The sequence below is a fragment of the Gorilla gorilla genome, chromosome 17 (assembly GCF_029281585.2).
Source record: "Gorilla gorilla gorilla isolate KB3781 chromosome 17, NHGRI_mGorGor1-v2.1_pri, whole genome shotgun sequence".
Taxonomy (NCBI): domain Eukaryota; kingdom Metazoa; phylum Chordata; class Mammalia; order Primates; family Hominidae; genus Gorilla; species Gorilla gorilla.
The window spans coordinates 65,586,985-65,604,530 of NC_073241.2; the positions used below are offsets into that span (position 1 = coordinate 65,586,985).

The 17,546-nt window shown below is 43.7% G+C and overlaps 1 protein-coding gene across 9 annotated transcripts in view; it reads left to right on the forward strand.

Annotated features, from left to right (window-relative positions):
• The window catches only part of FHOD3 (formin homology 2 domain containing 3), a 479,946-nt gene that overhangs the window by 66,060 nt on the left and 396,340 nt on the right, over window positions 1-17,546 (forward strand). For 8 of the 9 annotated variants that reach the window (XM_031003628.3, XM_055368089.2, XM_055368091.2 and 5 more), the window contains exon 3: window positions 8,683-8,747. The exons of the other annotated variant lie outside the window; for it this stretch is intronic. In XM_031003628.3, coding sequence (XP_030859488.2) covers window positions 8,683-8,747 — 65 coding nt within the window. The remainder of the gene's footprint in view (window positions 1-8,682; window positions 8,748-17,546) is intronic. 9 annotated transcript variants of the gene reach the window in all.

A 17,546-nucleotide genomic window follows, 5' to 3' on the forward strand; every position in this document is an offset into this window, starting at 1 on the left:
ACTCTAAGAAAATCAGTGGATAATTATACAGTTTCAAGTACAATATGTTGATTCCATGATACTCTTAGGAACCTGGGCTTGTTTTATCTTTATGCCCTACCATCCTTAGGATCTGGCTTTTGTCTTTCGTGTTTCATCATAGTTACAATGCAGCTGCCCCACACCCTTGTCATATCAAGACAGGGAGGCATGTATTGGTTAGGATGCAGTCTTCTCTGTTGCAACCAAGAAATCTCCCAATGTGGCAGTTTAAATGAAATAAAAGTTTTTTTCTTGTATAAGATTCCAAATATAGGTAATCCTCTTTGGAACTGTAAAATAGCTATAGCATCCTGACAGCAAGGATTCCATCTCTGGGTCTAGGTGGCTCCTTCCACTCTTACCATCTCATCTGTATTTCAGCCCCTAGAAAGAAGGAAAGGGACGAAGGCAGTGCACGCCCATTTCTGGGTGCACATAGCTTCCACTCATATGATTTTGGCCAGAGGCTCGAGGGCACAGTGAATTGTGGGCTGTATCCAGCTAACCTTCTCCTGCTATCGCTATGAATATTAGGTGACAGCTAGTGGTCCCTGCCTTAGTTGAGAAGAGTGAAAAGCAGTATTGGTGCTGGCTGGGTGTGCTGCTTTTAAAGAGCTTTCCAGAAGCTCTGCCAGCGACTTCCATCTATAGTTCACTGATGAGAACTGTGCCACATTGTAGAGTGCCACATTGTGGAATATACATTGTCACTCCAAACACAGTTGGATTCCCATTATAAGGCAGAAAGGGAAATGGGTATTGAGTGGGTAACCAGCAGCATCTGCCTCTGCAAGGAGAGAGGACATTTCAAAGAATGGGCGGTTGAGGACACTGTGCCACAAAGGTAAGTTGTGAGAGGAGCAAGGCAAGGCTGGGAGTGGTGAGCAGGAGATTTAGGGTGTCTGAAGGGGGAGAAAGCAGAAGGGTGGTGGGGGCAGAGGCTGGCAAGGAGAGACTGGGGGCTGAGAAGAGAGCCAGCAGGATTTCCCAGGAGCTGAAATCTGTGAACAGCTTGAACAAGGGCTGTGTCCCATCACAGGGTACATGAGGGTGGAAGACAAGAGAATGAGCTAATCAAGATGTCAAGGACCTCATACCAGACACAAAGATGAACTGAAAACAGACCATAGTCCTAAGTGTAAGAGCCAAAACAATGAGACTCCCAGAGGAAAACAGGAGCAAGTCTCCATGACTGGGTTAGGCAGAGTCATGGTTCTTGCCACGTGTGCTTTCCATGTCTTAGATATGACAAAAGCATAAGTGACAAGAGAAAAAAAATAGTTTGGACTTCATCAAAATTAAAGCCTTTTGCATCCCCAAAAGGCATAATTGGTAAAGTGAGAAAACAAGCCACAGAATGGGAGAAAATGTTTGTAAATCATATATCCGATATCTGATGACCTGGAAGACATTAGGCCATGTGAAAGAAGCCAGACACAAAAGGTGACCTACTGTTTAATTTCATTTGTATGAGATGGCCAGAAAAGACACATCTCTAGAGGGACAGAGTAGATTGGTGGTTGCCTCTTGCTGAGTGTGGGGACACAGAGTGATTGCAGATGGGTATGAAGGTTTTGGGGTGTTTTTGCATTGATGAAAAAGTTAAAAAAGTTAGATTGTAATGACTGTATAACTCTATGAAGATACTAATAATCAGTGGATTATATCCATAAAACAGGTGGGTTTTATGGTACCTAAATTATACCTCATTAAAGCTTACAAAAAACGTGTAAGGGAATGACTATGGCAGAGAGACACTGAGCTGGTGACGGCCAGGCTAGGTGTGGGGAGAAATTCCAGCTTCTGTGATGAGAGGACACTAGCTGAGCGGAAGTTGACTGAGAAAGTTCATTCCATCTGCCTCATGTCTTGTTGAAGCGAGGGTGAAGGAAACTGGAAGATGAGAGAACCAGACTGGCCTCTCTGAGAAGGTATCTAGAGAGGTGACCTGTTTTGGTAGGTCCCTTTTCCCCAAGTGCACAAACTTCACACTTTGGTCATAGGACATGTTGCCCAGGGTGCTTCCACCTGGGTCCCCTGTGTGTCTCAGACTCCTCACACCTTCCAGTTAAAGTAGATGACTCATTCCTCAGAGGCTGACGCACTCAGAGTTGCACACACAGGAGGTACAGACATTAGTATAGTCCCTTGAGAAAATTAAAATGCTACATCATGGGAACTTTAATGAAGAACAGGAAAAAGCATCAAATAGTAACAAATGGATTATTATTGTCGATCCTTGAATGGGCAGTGAAGAGAGAACGAGAAAAAGGAATGATGAGGAGAGAGGTGGGAGGAATGAGAAGAGGCAGACAAAAATGAAGCAAGAGACATACAGAAAGTGAGAATATCCAGACATTAAGACAAATGGAATGAGGGAGAGGAAGTGGCTGAAAGAACAGTAATCTCAACAAGGGTATTACCTAATGTTATTCAGCATTTATCACATGCCAGCCATGTCCACAGCATGCTACTTGCATTGATTGATTGAATTCTCACACCCTCAGGAGAAGGTAGACATTATCTTATTTTACAGACAATAAAGCCAAGGCTCAGAGAGGTTAAGTAACTTGTCCAAGATCACACAGCTGGCTTCAGAGTCGATGTTTTTCTACCTCTACAGTCTGCCAGGGGAGAACAGAACACACCCGGAGATTAATGTAGTGGCAACTGCCTCTCTTGCTTAAACTTTGAGCTTCTGGGCAAGTTAATCTTAGCTAGCACTGTCCTTTTAGCTGATGACTGGTTCAAATCCTCCTCCATCTCTTTATCCCTGAGATGGAGTGCCAGTTGAGCCCCACAGCTCCAGAAGCTTACTAAGAGCTTTTTACTCCTGGGGCAACTGTTGAGGGGGCCCTTGTCCCTACTTTTGCCAGATGGTGAAACATCTGTTTCTATCCTTGACTGAAACTATAGTTTATTTCTTCTAATTTAAGTGGAGGAGTACTTGGGAGCATTGATTTCACTGTTGGTTGCTGGAGAAAGTCATCAAGCTTCTGGCTCTATACCACTCAATTAAATAATGTAAGCACTTGTTCTTATAGTCACAAAGGGATTTATATGTTACTCTTGTAAAAAGACTCCCTTGAGAGACAGGGTCAGAACTGAAACACACAGGTTTCTGTGAACCTTAGTTGGTTAAACCAGACTTTTCCCAAGGCCACTGATATTATTGTAACAGAAATCTGTGTATTCTGAGAAGGCAGGATGTATCAGAAAGTTCTTTTAGCGGTAGTGCCGTTGTGTCCCTGGTGCGTGTGCCTCCACAGGGGTTTCCTTGAGTTGCTTATCTATTTTAGATAGCCCCCTTGGCACTTGGGTAGCCTTGGCCTTGGCCTTGGTTGTGAGCAGCCCATTGGTTGTGGCTGCCTGCTCCAAAGAGTGGCTGTTCAGAAGCTGGTGATGTTTCCCTGGCAGTGGCTGTGCTGATAGGAAAGGAATCCGAGTCTCCCTGGGGAGATTAAGGTCAAACTGAGCCACGTTGCCTTCTGGGTCACTGGATTCTGGGTACTTGGCGCATTCCACTTCATCTTGCTGCAAAAACACAGACTCAAAAGGAGTGGCAGCTGCAAAACTAACCCAGAATGCTGGTATCAGGGAGAAAAGGATGGCTAAGGTGCTTACAGTAAATACATACTGACAGCCTCTCTTTGGTATGTGGAAGCCCTATGAAGGCAGATATCAAATTTTGTATTAGTCAGGGTTCTCCAGAGACACAGAACCAAGAGAATATCTATCTATCTGATATGGATTGGCTCTGTGTCCCCAACCAAACCTTGTCTCAAATTGTGATTGTCAGGTGTGGAGGGAGGGACCTGGTGGGAGGTGATTGAATCATGGGGGCAGTTTCCCCCATGCTGTTCTCATGATAGTGAGTGAATTCTCATGAGATCTTAGGCTTTAAAAGTGTTTGGCAGTCACCCCCCCACCATCCCTCCCCACCGCTTTCTCCCCAGCCACCTTGTGAAGAAGGTGCTGCTTTCCCTTTACCTTCCACCATGATGGTGAATTTCCTGAGCCTCCCCAGCCATGTGGAACTGTGAGTCAACTGAACCTCTTTCCTTATAAATTAGCCAGTCTCAGGCAGTTCTTTAGAGCAGTGTGAAAACGGACCAGTTCCTATTCTCTCTCTCTCTCATCTATGTAATCTATCTATCTAGAAATATTTATTTTTAAGGAATTGGCTCATGCAGTTGTGGGGACTGGCAAATCTGAAATCTTCAGGGCAGGCTAGCAGGCTGGAAATGCAGGTACGATTTCTATATTCCTGTCTTAAAGCTCCATATACTTTGTGCATCTCATAGAGTACATCTCATATGTATGTATGAGTTCAGAAAATAATAGTCTAAAGATGCAAATCTTGAGAGGTTGTCCATGTGAATTCACTGTAAGCAGCTTAGCATCCTTTTCTGCCTGATATTGGCACCAGTAGAATGAGGGAATGAATGAGAGGAGCACACGTCTGGGGGGCAGCTCTGCGGAGGTGTTAGGGGCACTGACTCTAGGGTCAGACTGCCTGGGTTGAGTCTGAGCTCTGTCGCTTTCTAGCTGTGTGACTTCAGCTCCATTGCTTAACTTTTCTGGGCCTCGATTTCCTTATCTTTAGAATGTCAATAATGTTATCTACCTGTATTTGTCCATTTTCACGCTGCTATAAAGACGTACCCGAGACTGGGTAATTTATAAAGGAAAGAGGTTTAATTGACTCACAGTTCTGCATGGCTGGGGAGGCCTCAGGAAACTTAGAATCATGGCAGAAGGTGAAGGAGAAGCAAAGGCACATCTTACAGGTGGCAGGTGAGAGTGAGTGAGAAAGCAAAGTGGGAAGAGCCCCTTATAAAACCATCAGATCTTATGAGAACTCACTATCACAAGAGCAGCATGGGGGAAACCACCCCCCTGATCCAATCACCCCCCACCAGGTCCCTCCCTCACACCTGGGGATTACAAGTCAAGATGAGATTTGGGTGGGGACACAAATCCTAACCCTATCGCTACGTCATAGAAATTTTCTGAATACTAAATCTGTAAAAAGTACTTAGAACCTCATCTGGCGCATGATAAGCATTCCATAAATGTTAACAACTATTATTATTTCTGAACCGAAACTGACATAGTGTGCCATAGTGGGGAAGGGAGTATGCCTGTGATTCTTTAATTTTACTTTGAAAGTTTTAGCCATGAAGGAAGAGAAGGGTGTATTTACTGGAAAGGCAGGGATAAAATGATTGTCTTTAAACAGATATGATTAATTCCCTAAAAGAAGCCAAAGGACTTAGCAAAAAGATTTTTAGAATCAGTGGTAGCAGGGAAATGGCCATATGTAAAAGAAATACATAAAAGTGAAACTTTCTCCAATATGTCAGTTTTAACTAATTAGAAAATATAGTGGTGGAGGGAAGCTACCAAATTTAAAGGGATCTTATGGTGGATGTCCTTTGTTTTATTTTATTTAAACACACATACACACACACACACATATATATATATAGAGAGAGAGAGAGAGAGCGCAAGCAATATGTGAAAATACAATAAGACTAAATAAGGTTTTCCTATGAAGTCAAGAAGACTTACGTATATGTGTATATATAATAGATATGTTATATATATGTAAAACTATTATATTGGACTCTAATTCTTGAACTCTAAGGGATGAGTCTTATATGGTCTTGTTGTATTATTTTTACATATTGCATAATTTGATTTCTCAATATTTTCTTAGATTTTTGCATCTTAGATTTTCAGTGTGTCTTTTTGGTTAGGTTTTAGTACTGAGGTTACACCAGTTCCCTAAAAAACCAGGGACTCTTTTTATCCTTTGTAAGCCCTAGAGGTGGTTATACAGTGAGGCAATTGTGCAGTGAAAGGCAGGGTGGTGCAGGTGACCGTGGAGTCAGATTCTGTGCTTTCAACCCTGCTTCTGTTTCCACCAGCCCTGTATGCAAGTTACACCATTTCTACAAGCTTTGTTTTCCTCGTCTGCAAAATGGACACAGAAGTAGTACCTACATCAGAGGTGGGTGGAAGCAGGGGTAGGGAAGGGTGAGAGGTCACAGATGCCCTGTTCTGAACCTGGCTGAATCTGGCCACACTCTTCACCCACTTGTCTCTTCCTTAGCTGGTCCCCTCCTTTTCTCTGAACCTGGGATCTGGGGCCTCCTCCCCACCTCAGCCTGCTTCCACCATCCTTGTTTCCCAGTTCCATGCAGGTTTCTTAATGTATAGGATTTTGTGTACAGCAGAAGATAAGGTAGGAGCTAGAATATTGAAGCAGAGGAATTGTAAGTGATTAAACTTCTAAAAAAAATAGGACTTTTTTTTTTCTTCTATGCTCTCTTAATTTCCATTGGGGTTTAGCTTAACAAACCAATTGCCTGGTTTCTCGGCATCCGGAAAAGATGACCCCTCCAGGATGGTGGACTTGCTGGGTCTTGGCAGTCATTGTTTTCATTGAGAGGCCTGGAATCCCAGAGTGACCACCCTACATGCTCACTGTGGGTCTAGAGAATTATGTGGGGAAACACACACTCAATGTGCAACTTTGCAGTTGTTTGAAGATACAAGAAGGGGCAACCAATGGACTCTTTCTGAAATTCTCCAGAACTTGGGGCATTCTGAAATGTCTTCCCTGGCCAGCTCCTGCTTTTTCTCTCTCTGGGCATCTATAGCATGTTCTTTGTCTGCTATTCATTTGACATTTACCATTGACTTATAACTGCTGGTAATGCGAATTACAGAAAATCCTTGAGATTGGAAGACTAGGATTTACTGTTTCTAATAGTTAGAGCCTGGCCCCCGGCAGGGGTTCACTGATTTTCTGCTCCTAGCTGCTGTCCCCGCTACCCCAGAAAACCTTTCTTGGCAAGTCAAACAAAAAGCTGTCTATAATTCAATTTGTTGCACTTAAATCAAAACTTTCTTCTGGTCTGGTCAGAAGAGTTGAAGAAGTGTTCATGTCAGGATTTTTGAGAGTGAGAGTTTTTTGTGGAGAATATGTTTTTGTGGAAATCTGTGTTTACAGGAATCTTGAACTTCTGTAGACATTGTGTATTGGCTGCAAGCTTCTTGAGACTAATGGCTTGCATATAAAAAATGTAAAACAAATGAACAAAGGAAAATGGAGGGGCTCATTGAATTTTGAGGGGACTCTGAATGCAGACTCTACTTGAAGCAGCTGCTCAGCTGGAGGCCACTGCATGCTTTGCAATTATGCAGCTGGGTTTCCTATTTTCTTTAAAAGAATCCATATTAGTCTGTTCTCATGCTGCTAATAAAGATATACTCGAGACTGGGTAATTTATAAAGAAAAAGAGGTTTAATGGACTCACAGTTCCTCATTGCTGGGGAGGCCTCACAATTATGGTGGAAGGTGAAGGAAGAGCAAAGGCACATCTTACATGGTGGCAGGCAAGAGAGCGTGTGCAGGGGAACTGCCCTTTATCAAACCATCAGATCTCGTGAGACTTATTCACTATCACAAGAATGCCCCTGTGATTCAATTACCTCCCATGACTTGTGGGGATTATGGGAGCTACAATTCAAGATGATATTTGGGTGGAGACACAACCAAATCATATCAGAATCAACAAACCATTGTTTAAACTATACTTCTGTCTCTTACCTGGTCGGAAGAATAAAAAATGTAATTGATGTGGTCATTACTGTGAATTCATAATCACAGTATTAGTAGCGTGGCTTGGTGAGATCTGTGTTCCCTTCTCTCCAACACAACCACACACCAGGAGGCAGGAAAGCACTGCCAGATTCTGTTATACATTAAGCCTTGGTGGAGAGAGGTGAGGATGGACAGGGAATCCCGCTTCCAAGAGCCCTGCCACACTACCTGCTGCCATGCTGTTGGCTGGCTCTGCTTTTCCTTTGTCCACTGCCTTCCCCTTTTCTCCAAACCTCAAAGCCTTTGTTCCTGTTGGGTAGCCAGGACTCATGTTTTCTCCCCTTTATCTCCTTCTACCAACTGCTCTGTGCTTTGGTTCCTCTCTGCATAAAGCAGAATGGGCCCTAGTGGGACTGGAACCTGGGGAGGTCTGCCCTTTTTCTTCCTCATGAGAAATTCAGTGAGAAGGAAGCAGAGGTGAGATGTGGTGTGGTGTAAATTGGCATTTCTGATAATAAGTAGTCTGTAAGCCTTCTTTTGTAGATTCCCATTTTCCTGTAAATGTACAAGAGAAAAGCCAACACAGTCTTGAACTGATACACAGTAAAGCAGTTCTGATTACCCCATGATGTGTTCCCTTTTCCTATATCTGCCCCCACCCCCACAAAAAGGTAAAAATAGCCATGAGAATGATCAAGCAGATTTGTGTTGTTACATTCCAGGAATTTCACTTCATGGACACAGATTTTAAAATTTTCCCAACATGGTCAAGCATGACTACGTGCAGACTCTGGATGGAATGAATCGATGGAGCTTGGCAGTGAGATGCATGTGCCAAACCAACAAAGTCAGACTTCTTTATTTTATTTTTGTGAAAGTCCTGTGATGTCAACATTATTTCAGGATAGATTCTTATTCAGTGTGGGTCTCTGCTTCTCTGGATCCCCACTTAAGTGGGTATGTCAGAACCTTCACGTGGATTGACAGCATGTGAGGTGTCTCTGCTGACTCCTCTGATGCCCCTGTTTTGTCTCCTGTCTCGTTAGGCGGGGCAAGAAGCACAGCATCATCCTAAGGACGCAGCTGTCTGTGAGGGTCCATGCCTGCATCGGTGAGTGACACCTGCCCTCAGGAACTAAACGTATGATGAAAGACGCGACTTATGAGAATAAAATAAAGATTCACTGTTATGCTATCTGTTTGCACTAGCCCCTATCATGAGTTCTTAGAGTTTTAGTGAAACAATTTCCAGCAATGATTTTTTGAAGGCCTGTTTCATTCCAGCTTCCTCTGCTGTTTGGTTAGTGACTGGAGTGTGAGGTAAGACAGCTTGCTGGTGAGGTGCCTTTTGGCAGTGCTGGGGGAGATGAGGTTCTTCTGGGGACTGTGCCATTGTGAGCCTCTAGCACATTGACCTGATCTTCACGTGCCTCCTGGTGGCTCTGTGAGGCATGCCTGTGGGCAAGTGGAGTCTGGGGCTCCAGGTTGTTATCAGGTGACTAAAAGGAAAATCTTGGGTCAGTGCAGGATGAGGGTACATGCGGATACAGGGCAAGATGCTCTTAAGCAAGCAAACATATTTGTGGTTCAGAATGGCTTGCTGCGGGAGGCCCAGTTTCCTCCTGGTAATGGGCCAAGTTGCGGCAAGAATATAATGTCATAAGAAGGAAAAAAAAAAGGAACTGAATTTCACTTTATGCCTAGAAGTTTTTAGTATCTGAGTAATTTTGCTTTTGTTTAATGTATGGTGTGGTCTTCATTTAATCCTCTAATCAAAAGAGCATAGATCATCCTGTTGAGTCCTAGTCTATACCCGAAACATATTCATGGGTGGAGTGAAGGAAATTATTTCCGGTCCTTCCTTCACTCTGCTTCCCTATTGGAGACCCAGGGATGGGGAGACCCAGGGCTGGAGATCGAGGGAAATCCATGTGATTTCACTTCATTTGGTGTGGAGGGTGGTGAGGTTGCAAGTGTCTTGAATAACAACCTTTGCCTCACTCTGCAGCTAAAGAATAATTGTGCAGGTGACTCAAACTTCAGGGACTGAAAGGTCAGGGTGTCTGGAGGATTGGTAATCTTGTTGGAAACAAAGTAAGATCCGTAGGACCTCCAGCCAACATTGACTATTCTGCTTCTCAACTGCTTGTAGCACTGAGTAACTGTACAATGTATATGGGCACTTATATTAAATCAGTGGCTTTTTTATTACCTGCTTCGTGTTTTCCCAGTGATTTCATATGTATAAATCATGTCTATCTAAAGGAAAGGTCTGTGACACGACTTTGGATAAACTTCCCCCTTACCCTCATCCCAGATCTAGAACAAATCCAGGCACATAACATGTACTGAACAGTGTTGAAGTTAAATGTTGAAACACAGTTGATAACTACAAGAAATTTGGGACATGAATATGAATTGTTTTTTCCCAGGAATAGTAAGGTGGCAGAAAGCAGACTTGCATGAAAATGAGCTCAATCCAAATCCAAATGAGCTAACTCCTTTTAAGGAAACTCACTCCTTTGCAGTATGTACTCAAATATTTCAGGTACAGGATTTTTTAAAAACAACTTCTGTGTTATTGACTTGTCTTATGAACTTCTGTATCCTATCGTCCCATGTGATAGATGTAAGATGTGTGACATCTTATCCTGTGGCATGCTGAGCACCGACAGCCCCTCAAGCCCACACTCAACCAGGACACACATGCTCCCTGCTCTAGGGGTTGACCTGGGGTTTATGGAGTCAGTGTGCTTGCTCACAAACCTCTTTATGCCAATTGCGCTGGTTATCAGAATTATGTAATTTAGTGAAATAGTACCAAATATTTCATAAACTAATTAAATATGACTACATAAAGGTCACTGCTTCTTTGAAAGTTCACTATTTTGGAAAAGACTCAAAATTAGTCACTACAGAAGCATTTCTGTCAATGTAAATGTGTTATGATAACTATAAAAGGTGAGGAGGAATATTATAAAATCTAAGAGGATTCTACTCTTCATAAGCATCTTCAGCTCTGCTGGACTTCAAAGAAACTAGACTGGAAATCAGACCTTGTTATTGGAGTGAGTTGTAAAAGAAAGTCTACGTGGAATTCCAATGGGTAGATCCTTATTCAGAGAACTATTTGTGCCTCATCACAGGTAGACCGGCATGTTTTGCCACAATAGCTGCGAGTTCAAAATGTTGTAAGGTCTTGTTTATGTTTATGTATTTTTTTATGTATTGTTTTCAAAAGGATTTTCTGCTTTAATCAACTTTTACCATTAATTGCCTTAGGCCTGATTATGTCAGATGAGAGGATTTGGCTGTATAAACTAACAGCAACACCCAAAAAAGGAAAAGTTTTTCCTTTGTATTAAAAGCCTTTTTTAAAATTCCATTTCCTACTATTAGCAAGATCTGGAATAGGTTTATTAGCACTAAATATTATACTTTGGTTATGTATAGAAAATGGAATGTGTGCAATCATGTTCATGAAGTACCTTCCCCTATTGTGACATATTCTTTCCCTTTCCAAATGGCAGTGTTAGATGAGATTTCTTATGGATAAAGAAAACAATACCCGGAACAATTTTGAGTCAAAATGACAATCGGAAATATGACAAGGAGAAAATAAACCTTTTTCACATCTGTTGTTTTTAGCCTTTGTTTCTTCTCAAGGTTATTTCCCTCTTTACCACAGAAGAAATAGTTGAAATATTAATACTACAGGCGTGGGGCACAGTGGCTGCTGTCTCAGCCTCGCACCACATGCAACTCCCCTGAAGACGCTCCTTCCACCCACGATTGGACTGGAAGGATCCAGGACCAGGGTTTGTCTCCTGGGCTTAAAATGCTATCAAGTAAATGTCTCAAAAATAATGCCTTCCTCACCCTACATTCTCTTCTCCTTCATTCCTGTTTTTATTAAGTAGAGGAATGTTTAGAATCCAGGACTGCATGTTAATGAGTTGGAGGTGAGGTGCTTTTGGAATTCTCCAGTGTTAACTTTGGAACCCAGCACCCTTTGGGATGAGAGTGTGGTGGGTGAGCCTTTATGGTTAGCAGCCCAGCAACCCTCACGAAAAATGAAGGCCACAGGGGCTCTGCTTCGATGGTTACAGCTAGCAGCTGAAGCAGGTCTTTTCTGGTAGTGTAGTGGCTCTGAAGCATTTGGCCGGAGGTTTGAATGAGATTTTGGTAGAGAGAGAGGCCTCAAACTTTTGTACCTCTGTGCTTTATCTCCACTGTAATTTTTATTTCTTTGTACATTTTTGGTATGACCACTTGATATTGCAGCGAACGCTGCACTTGCCTTCTTAATCTAGCTTCGATCTTTCAAAGAAATGAAAATTTTGATGGTCATCGTGGGCATACACTTACAGATAAGAATTAAGACGTATGATAGACATGAGAAGTCTGCATTTTATGAGGTTAGCTAGAGAAAATAAATTTTTTGGTCCCTGAAAAGTGATCCTGTTTCCAGACACCAGAAAAATGTTCAGAGGGCCAACTGGCTCTGATAACTAAATCTCATCGTGAAGAGAAAGGAACTAAAGAATTGTGGGGTAAGGAATGGAATCTAGGACTTAAAAAAATAAGATTTGAAGTCGTTAGGACCCTAAAGTTAATATGTGAGTGTTTTTTACTGGCTGGCTTTGAAGGCATTTTGTTGGGCTAAAAACCCCTGGGCTTCAATTTTCTGAAGCAGATTTTGTCTTCCCATTTAGAAAGTAAAACCCTGGCGATTGATTCTCTGGGTTCCAGGAGGCCTGTCCTTTCAAGTGTCCAATATTGAGTTAAACAAAAGTGTAAAATTTGGGTGAAGATTCCAAAATATCATTTATGCTTGCAGCTGTGAAAGAATCCTGGCACAAAGGGCCTTTAGAGGCATTTCAGAATCCTATGAGATGATGAGGTCTGCTTGTGAGGGACAGAGATGAGTCAGGCAGAGGCTGTCAACAGGGCTGAAGCAACTGATCTCTGCATAAGATGCATCTAATTACTCAGATGGTCAAGTCACAGGGACAAAGGCAACCTTTAAAGGCAAGAAAATGATATGAGAGAAGGCCACTCCATTAATGCCAGTTTCCAGCAACAGAAACATCAACAGCAAAAGCCATCAATGTATAATTTGCAAGGCATTTTTCTCTTGCAGGCCCTATCATGCAGCCATGTGCTTTGCACTACATTGTTATAGCAAAGAGATGAATTATAAACAGTGCAACATTTCCTCAAGAAGAACCTCCTAGTGCAAGAGTAACAAAGGGGATTCATCTCACAGCCAGCCGATTTAGGAGCATTGGCTCCCTGGGGCGCTGTGTTGAGCAAGGTCCTGAGGCTGTGTGCAGTCTTAATGGGAAAGGATCCTGCATCGGTACCCTCTTACACTGGTGGTGATGGAGGTGGTGTACATATGTGTGCCATGAGGTGGCAGCTCAGGTGAGGTGCAGGTTTTGTCCAGTGCTTGAGCCTCCTGTAGCTACAGTATAGGGGTCCCTGGGCTTCTGTATTCGAAGGGTGGGGAATGGCACTGTAATTCATGACCCCCAACCACTGTCCCCTCTCCTTTCTTCCCAGACCCTTTCCAGGTTCTGCCCTTCTTCTTCAGCCTGTGAATCTGAGCATGACTTCTCTCCCACTTCACTGTGTTTTCTGACCAGGCCGGGTACCACCTTCCTCCACCTCTGGGTGTCTTTCCCTCTAATCAATTTGAGCTGGTTTCTCATGGCTGAGCCCTCCTGGCTTGCAGGGAGGCCCCCCTCTAGCTTCCTTTTCTGACATTTCACTTGCCCCTAGGGTGGCCTTTGGAAAATTAGCTGGATTCCCATGTGGTCCTTACTGCTTCTTGGCTCTGTGTCAGTTTGGAATTTCCATAAAAACTAGAGGTTTCCTATGGGAAACAGCAAATTGTCTTTTTGACACTCTTGTTCTGACAGCACCTGAGTGCTGTTTCTGTGCTAGCTAGTAAAGATGAGGCCCATGGAGCACTGTGTGCTGAGAGACATGAGGCCTGAATGGTGATGCGTGTGTGCTCGGGCACCTGGCACCTCTGGGTGCTTGCTGTAGGATCCACACAGATGCAGCTGGCCCTCTGTGGTCTACTCCATGGCAGACTCCCCACACGTCCACTGTATGCTGCAGAAAGGGAGCTGGCTGCTCCCTGACTGGGAGACACCCCCATCCCATCCCCTGGCCATCTGTTCCCCTCTTAGCCCACCTGCCCTGCTTTCATTGACTCCAGGCCCTGGACCTGGGCTTCTGGCTGGCTCTGTCCTGCATTCCACAAGAAGCTGCTTCTGCTCCTGTCTTGCCTCTACCATGCAGCTTAGATTTGGAGCTGCAGGTGGTACACCCTCTTTGCCCTGTCCCTGGACATCATGGTGGCTAAGCTCACAGTGTCCTTGCTGTGCTCCTCCCTGGTGGCATCAGGTGCATTGAGTCATCACACTTCCTATTTTCTGTTCTTTGATGCCAGGATCCTCTGATTCTCCAGAAGCCCTGGAAACCATCTCTCATTCTTCCAAAGATGTTCATCTTGTTGCAAAGGCTCCTGAGTGGCCAACTGCAGCCTCAGCATGAGATGGGTTTGACACTGAGTCTCCCCTTGCAGCAGGAGACTCCCAGTGCTTGGTCCTTTAAAAATAAAAATAAAAAACCTCCTCTCCTTTATACCCCAAGTCTGTGACCTGTTTCTGCCTGTGGTTCTGTTTTCTAGGTAAAAATGAGCTCTGTGGGTTAATCAGATAAGAACCTCACATCATCTGTTTCCCATTAATCTGTCACAGCTCCCAGGAGACAGACCCCAAGGCGTGCATGTGTCTAGAAGGCCCTTAGGTCTCGGCTGAGGGAGATTTCTTAGGCAGGTCAGCCTGTCAGCCTCTGCACTCTGTGTGGGTAGCTGCCTCTAAGGGGCCTTCCATCAGACTGGAATTGACAGGTGTGTCCAACCCCTGTCCCCCTGGACCCCTCTGCCACAAAAAAAAAAAAAAAAAGAGAGATGGGAAGGATGTAAAACATACTTTAAGGTTTATTAACATACATGAGAGCGTAGTTTTTTTTTGTTTTTGTTTTGAGACAAAGTTTTGCTCTTGTTGCCCATGCTGGAGTGCCGTGGCGTGATCTCAGCTCACTGCAACCTCCGCTTTCCCGGGTTCAAGTGATTCTCCTGCCTCAGCCTCGTGAGTAGCTGGAACTACAGGCATGCACCACCATGCCCAGCTATTTTTTTGTATTTTTAGTAAAGACAGGGTTTCACCATGTTGGCCAGGCTGGTCTTGAATTCCTGACCTCAGGCGATCTGCCCACCTCGGTCTCCCAAAGTGCTGGGATTACAGGCATGAGCCACCGTGTCTGGCCAAGTCTAGTCCTTAAATGCTGGGAACCATTCAGTTCTGTCACACGTCTTTCCACACGTTATATTCATATGATATATAACTCGGGATTGATTTCTCACCAAAATGGAAAGAGCAACTAAAGAATGAATTTAAAGAGTGGCTTTACCATCTACAGACATGCGGATAAACAGAAATACAGAGGATGAATAAAGAGGAGACACACACTTGTGAGAGAGAGGTAGCGTGGAACCTTCTGGATAGGGCTGGAAGCTCAGGTCAGCTCTGGGAATTATGAAGCACCAAGAGAGGGAAAATGGACAGGAACAATGTGAATTGAATCGCAGGAAAGAAAGCAGATATCTCAGGGTCTCTTACGACAGCTTCATTTCATATTTGTATTTGGCCTTTTCCCCATTTTACTTTAATTAAATTATTTATTGCTTCTTTAGGACTTGGTTACCTTTCATCTCTAGGGATCTCGAAGTGTTGGATAATGGAATTTGGAGCCATTATCAGTGTGTTTACTCTTCAGTGTCCATGTAATTGTTTATATCCTGGTTGGTCACTTAACAAGGAACATGAAAATCTGGCAAACAAAACTGATAATGGAGAATGAAGTCCCACTGATAGGGATGCCTGTAGCATGTGTTACCAGATAAGTTTAAATCACGCGCTGGCAGTTAGACTCCTAAGTTCCTATCCAGCAAAACATCAGTTATATCCAGAAAACAACTTCTGATAGGGAAACCACCCTGGTTTTGACTAGAGTGTCTGCATAAATACTTTCCTCTCACAGGTCTGGCCTGCTTCTGGGGTGTGATGTGAGCTCTAGTGACCAGCTCTGAGTGCCTTTGGCTGTCCGCATGAAGAGACAACTTTATTTTTGGCACTGGACAATCAAAATTTATGTCAGGAAACAAAATGCTTTGTCTTATTTATAGAAATTTTGGTATCCAGAGGGTGTGGGAGTTGAAAAGGAGGATGGATGGTTCAAAAATGTCTTGCTGAAGAAAGTTCTTTGAGGAGTGGGTGCATGTCAATGTATTTTTCACATCTCAACATTTCTGTTGTATTATAAATACCTAATGGGAAGCATTTTAACTCGGAAAAAAACATATAGAAAGCATTCATAATTCAGCGAAACTGCTACCAGTTCAAGGTTTATTTTAAAGGAGGAAAGAAAGGCATTGGAGAATTGTTACAAGTGCTGTCATCTCAAGCCCATATACTGGAGTAATAGCAACAGAATAAGAAGAAAAGTTAAAAGGTTCTGCTCATTATTTTAGGATAATTGAAAAAAAGGAAACAGATTCTATTAATTGTTCACAGAAGTAACATGACTTATCTGTAATCCCAGTAACTGGATTATGGGCGTGTGGGCAGGAAGAGGCACTATCTTGCTAGGATGTAGAGAAATCATTGGGGCAAGGGATAGAGCCACGTTTCCGGTCAATACTTCGGTCATCTCCCTTCCTCCCTCCCTCCCTCCCTCTCTCCCTCCCTCACTCCCTCCCTCACTCCCTTCTTTCCTTCCTCCCTCACTCCCTTCCTCCCTTCATTCCCCTCCCTCCCTTCCCTCTCTTCCCTCCCTGCCTCCTTTCCTCTCTCCCTTTTTCCCTTTCTCTCTCTTTCTTTTCTTTTCCTTTCCTTTCCTTTCCTTTCCTTTCCTTTCCTTTCCTTTCCCTTCCTTTCCCTCTATCTCTTTCTTTCTTTTAAGAGTCAATGGTCAGTTTAATAACACTCTTAAATTTAGATAATGTATTTACGAGTACTTCAAAAGTTGTAAAATGCTACAAAGGTTATTAGTTTGAGATAAACTCTACAAGACAGCTAAAAAAGAAATCCTGTCTACCTCAGCCATTAAAAAAAGTCACATGAGCCCCATTCACTGACTGACACATTTGCAGCTTGGTTCTTTCCCACCTACAGGTTCAAGAGCCCTTGCCACCCCTCCTGAGCCACAGCAGGGGCTTAGAAAGGGGGTCCACCAATGGCAAGGCATTTCCTCATGGCCACGGGGCTGGGATGCCATGGGACTAGGGCTGGAGTCTTTCGATTCCCTGGCCGGGTTCTTTGCACTGGCCTGGTGCTCCTCTTTTTAGGCCATTGAAATCGTCTTTAACCCTTCTCTACAGATACAATTGCCGAGACCGAGGCAGCCCTTCTGGTTTGAGAAGTCTGGGAAGTGCTGCCAAAACATCTAAATAAATGTCTTCAGAAACATTTGCCTAAGTGAAGTTTCAGCAGGCTTCAAAGGATGGTGTTCCGGCTGAGTTCCAGTGTGGTTCACAGATTGCCTTAGAGGAAAGTAAGTCAGCTGAGAAAAATGGACTTCACCCTTAAAGAGCTGACTATGTTTGGGAATGCAGCTGAAATTCCTTCTGAGCCAGGCTGCAGATGCCTGGGAGATGGAGCTGGGGCTTCCACATCCTTTCCATGCTTCCACTCTGATCACTTGGACACTGGTCTCTTGTTCTGGCTTCACGTTGGGAAGTCCCTGGAAATGGGGTCTGTCACCTGATCAGAACTGCACTCTGTCCCTGCTGGCTGTAGTAGCTGCCTGAGAGGAGGATGAGGGTGCCAGGCAG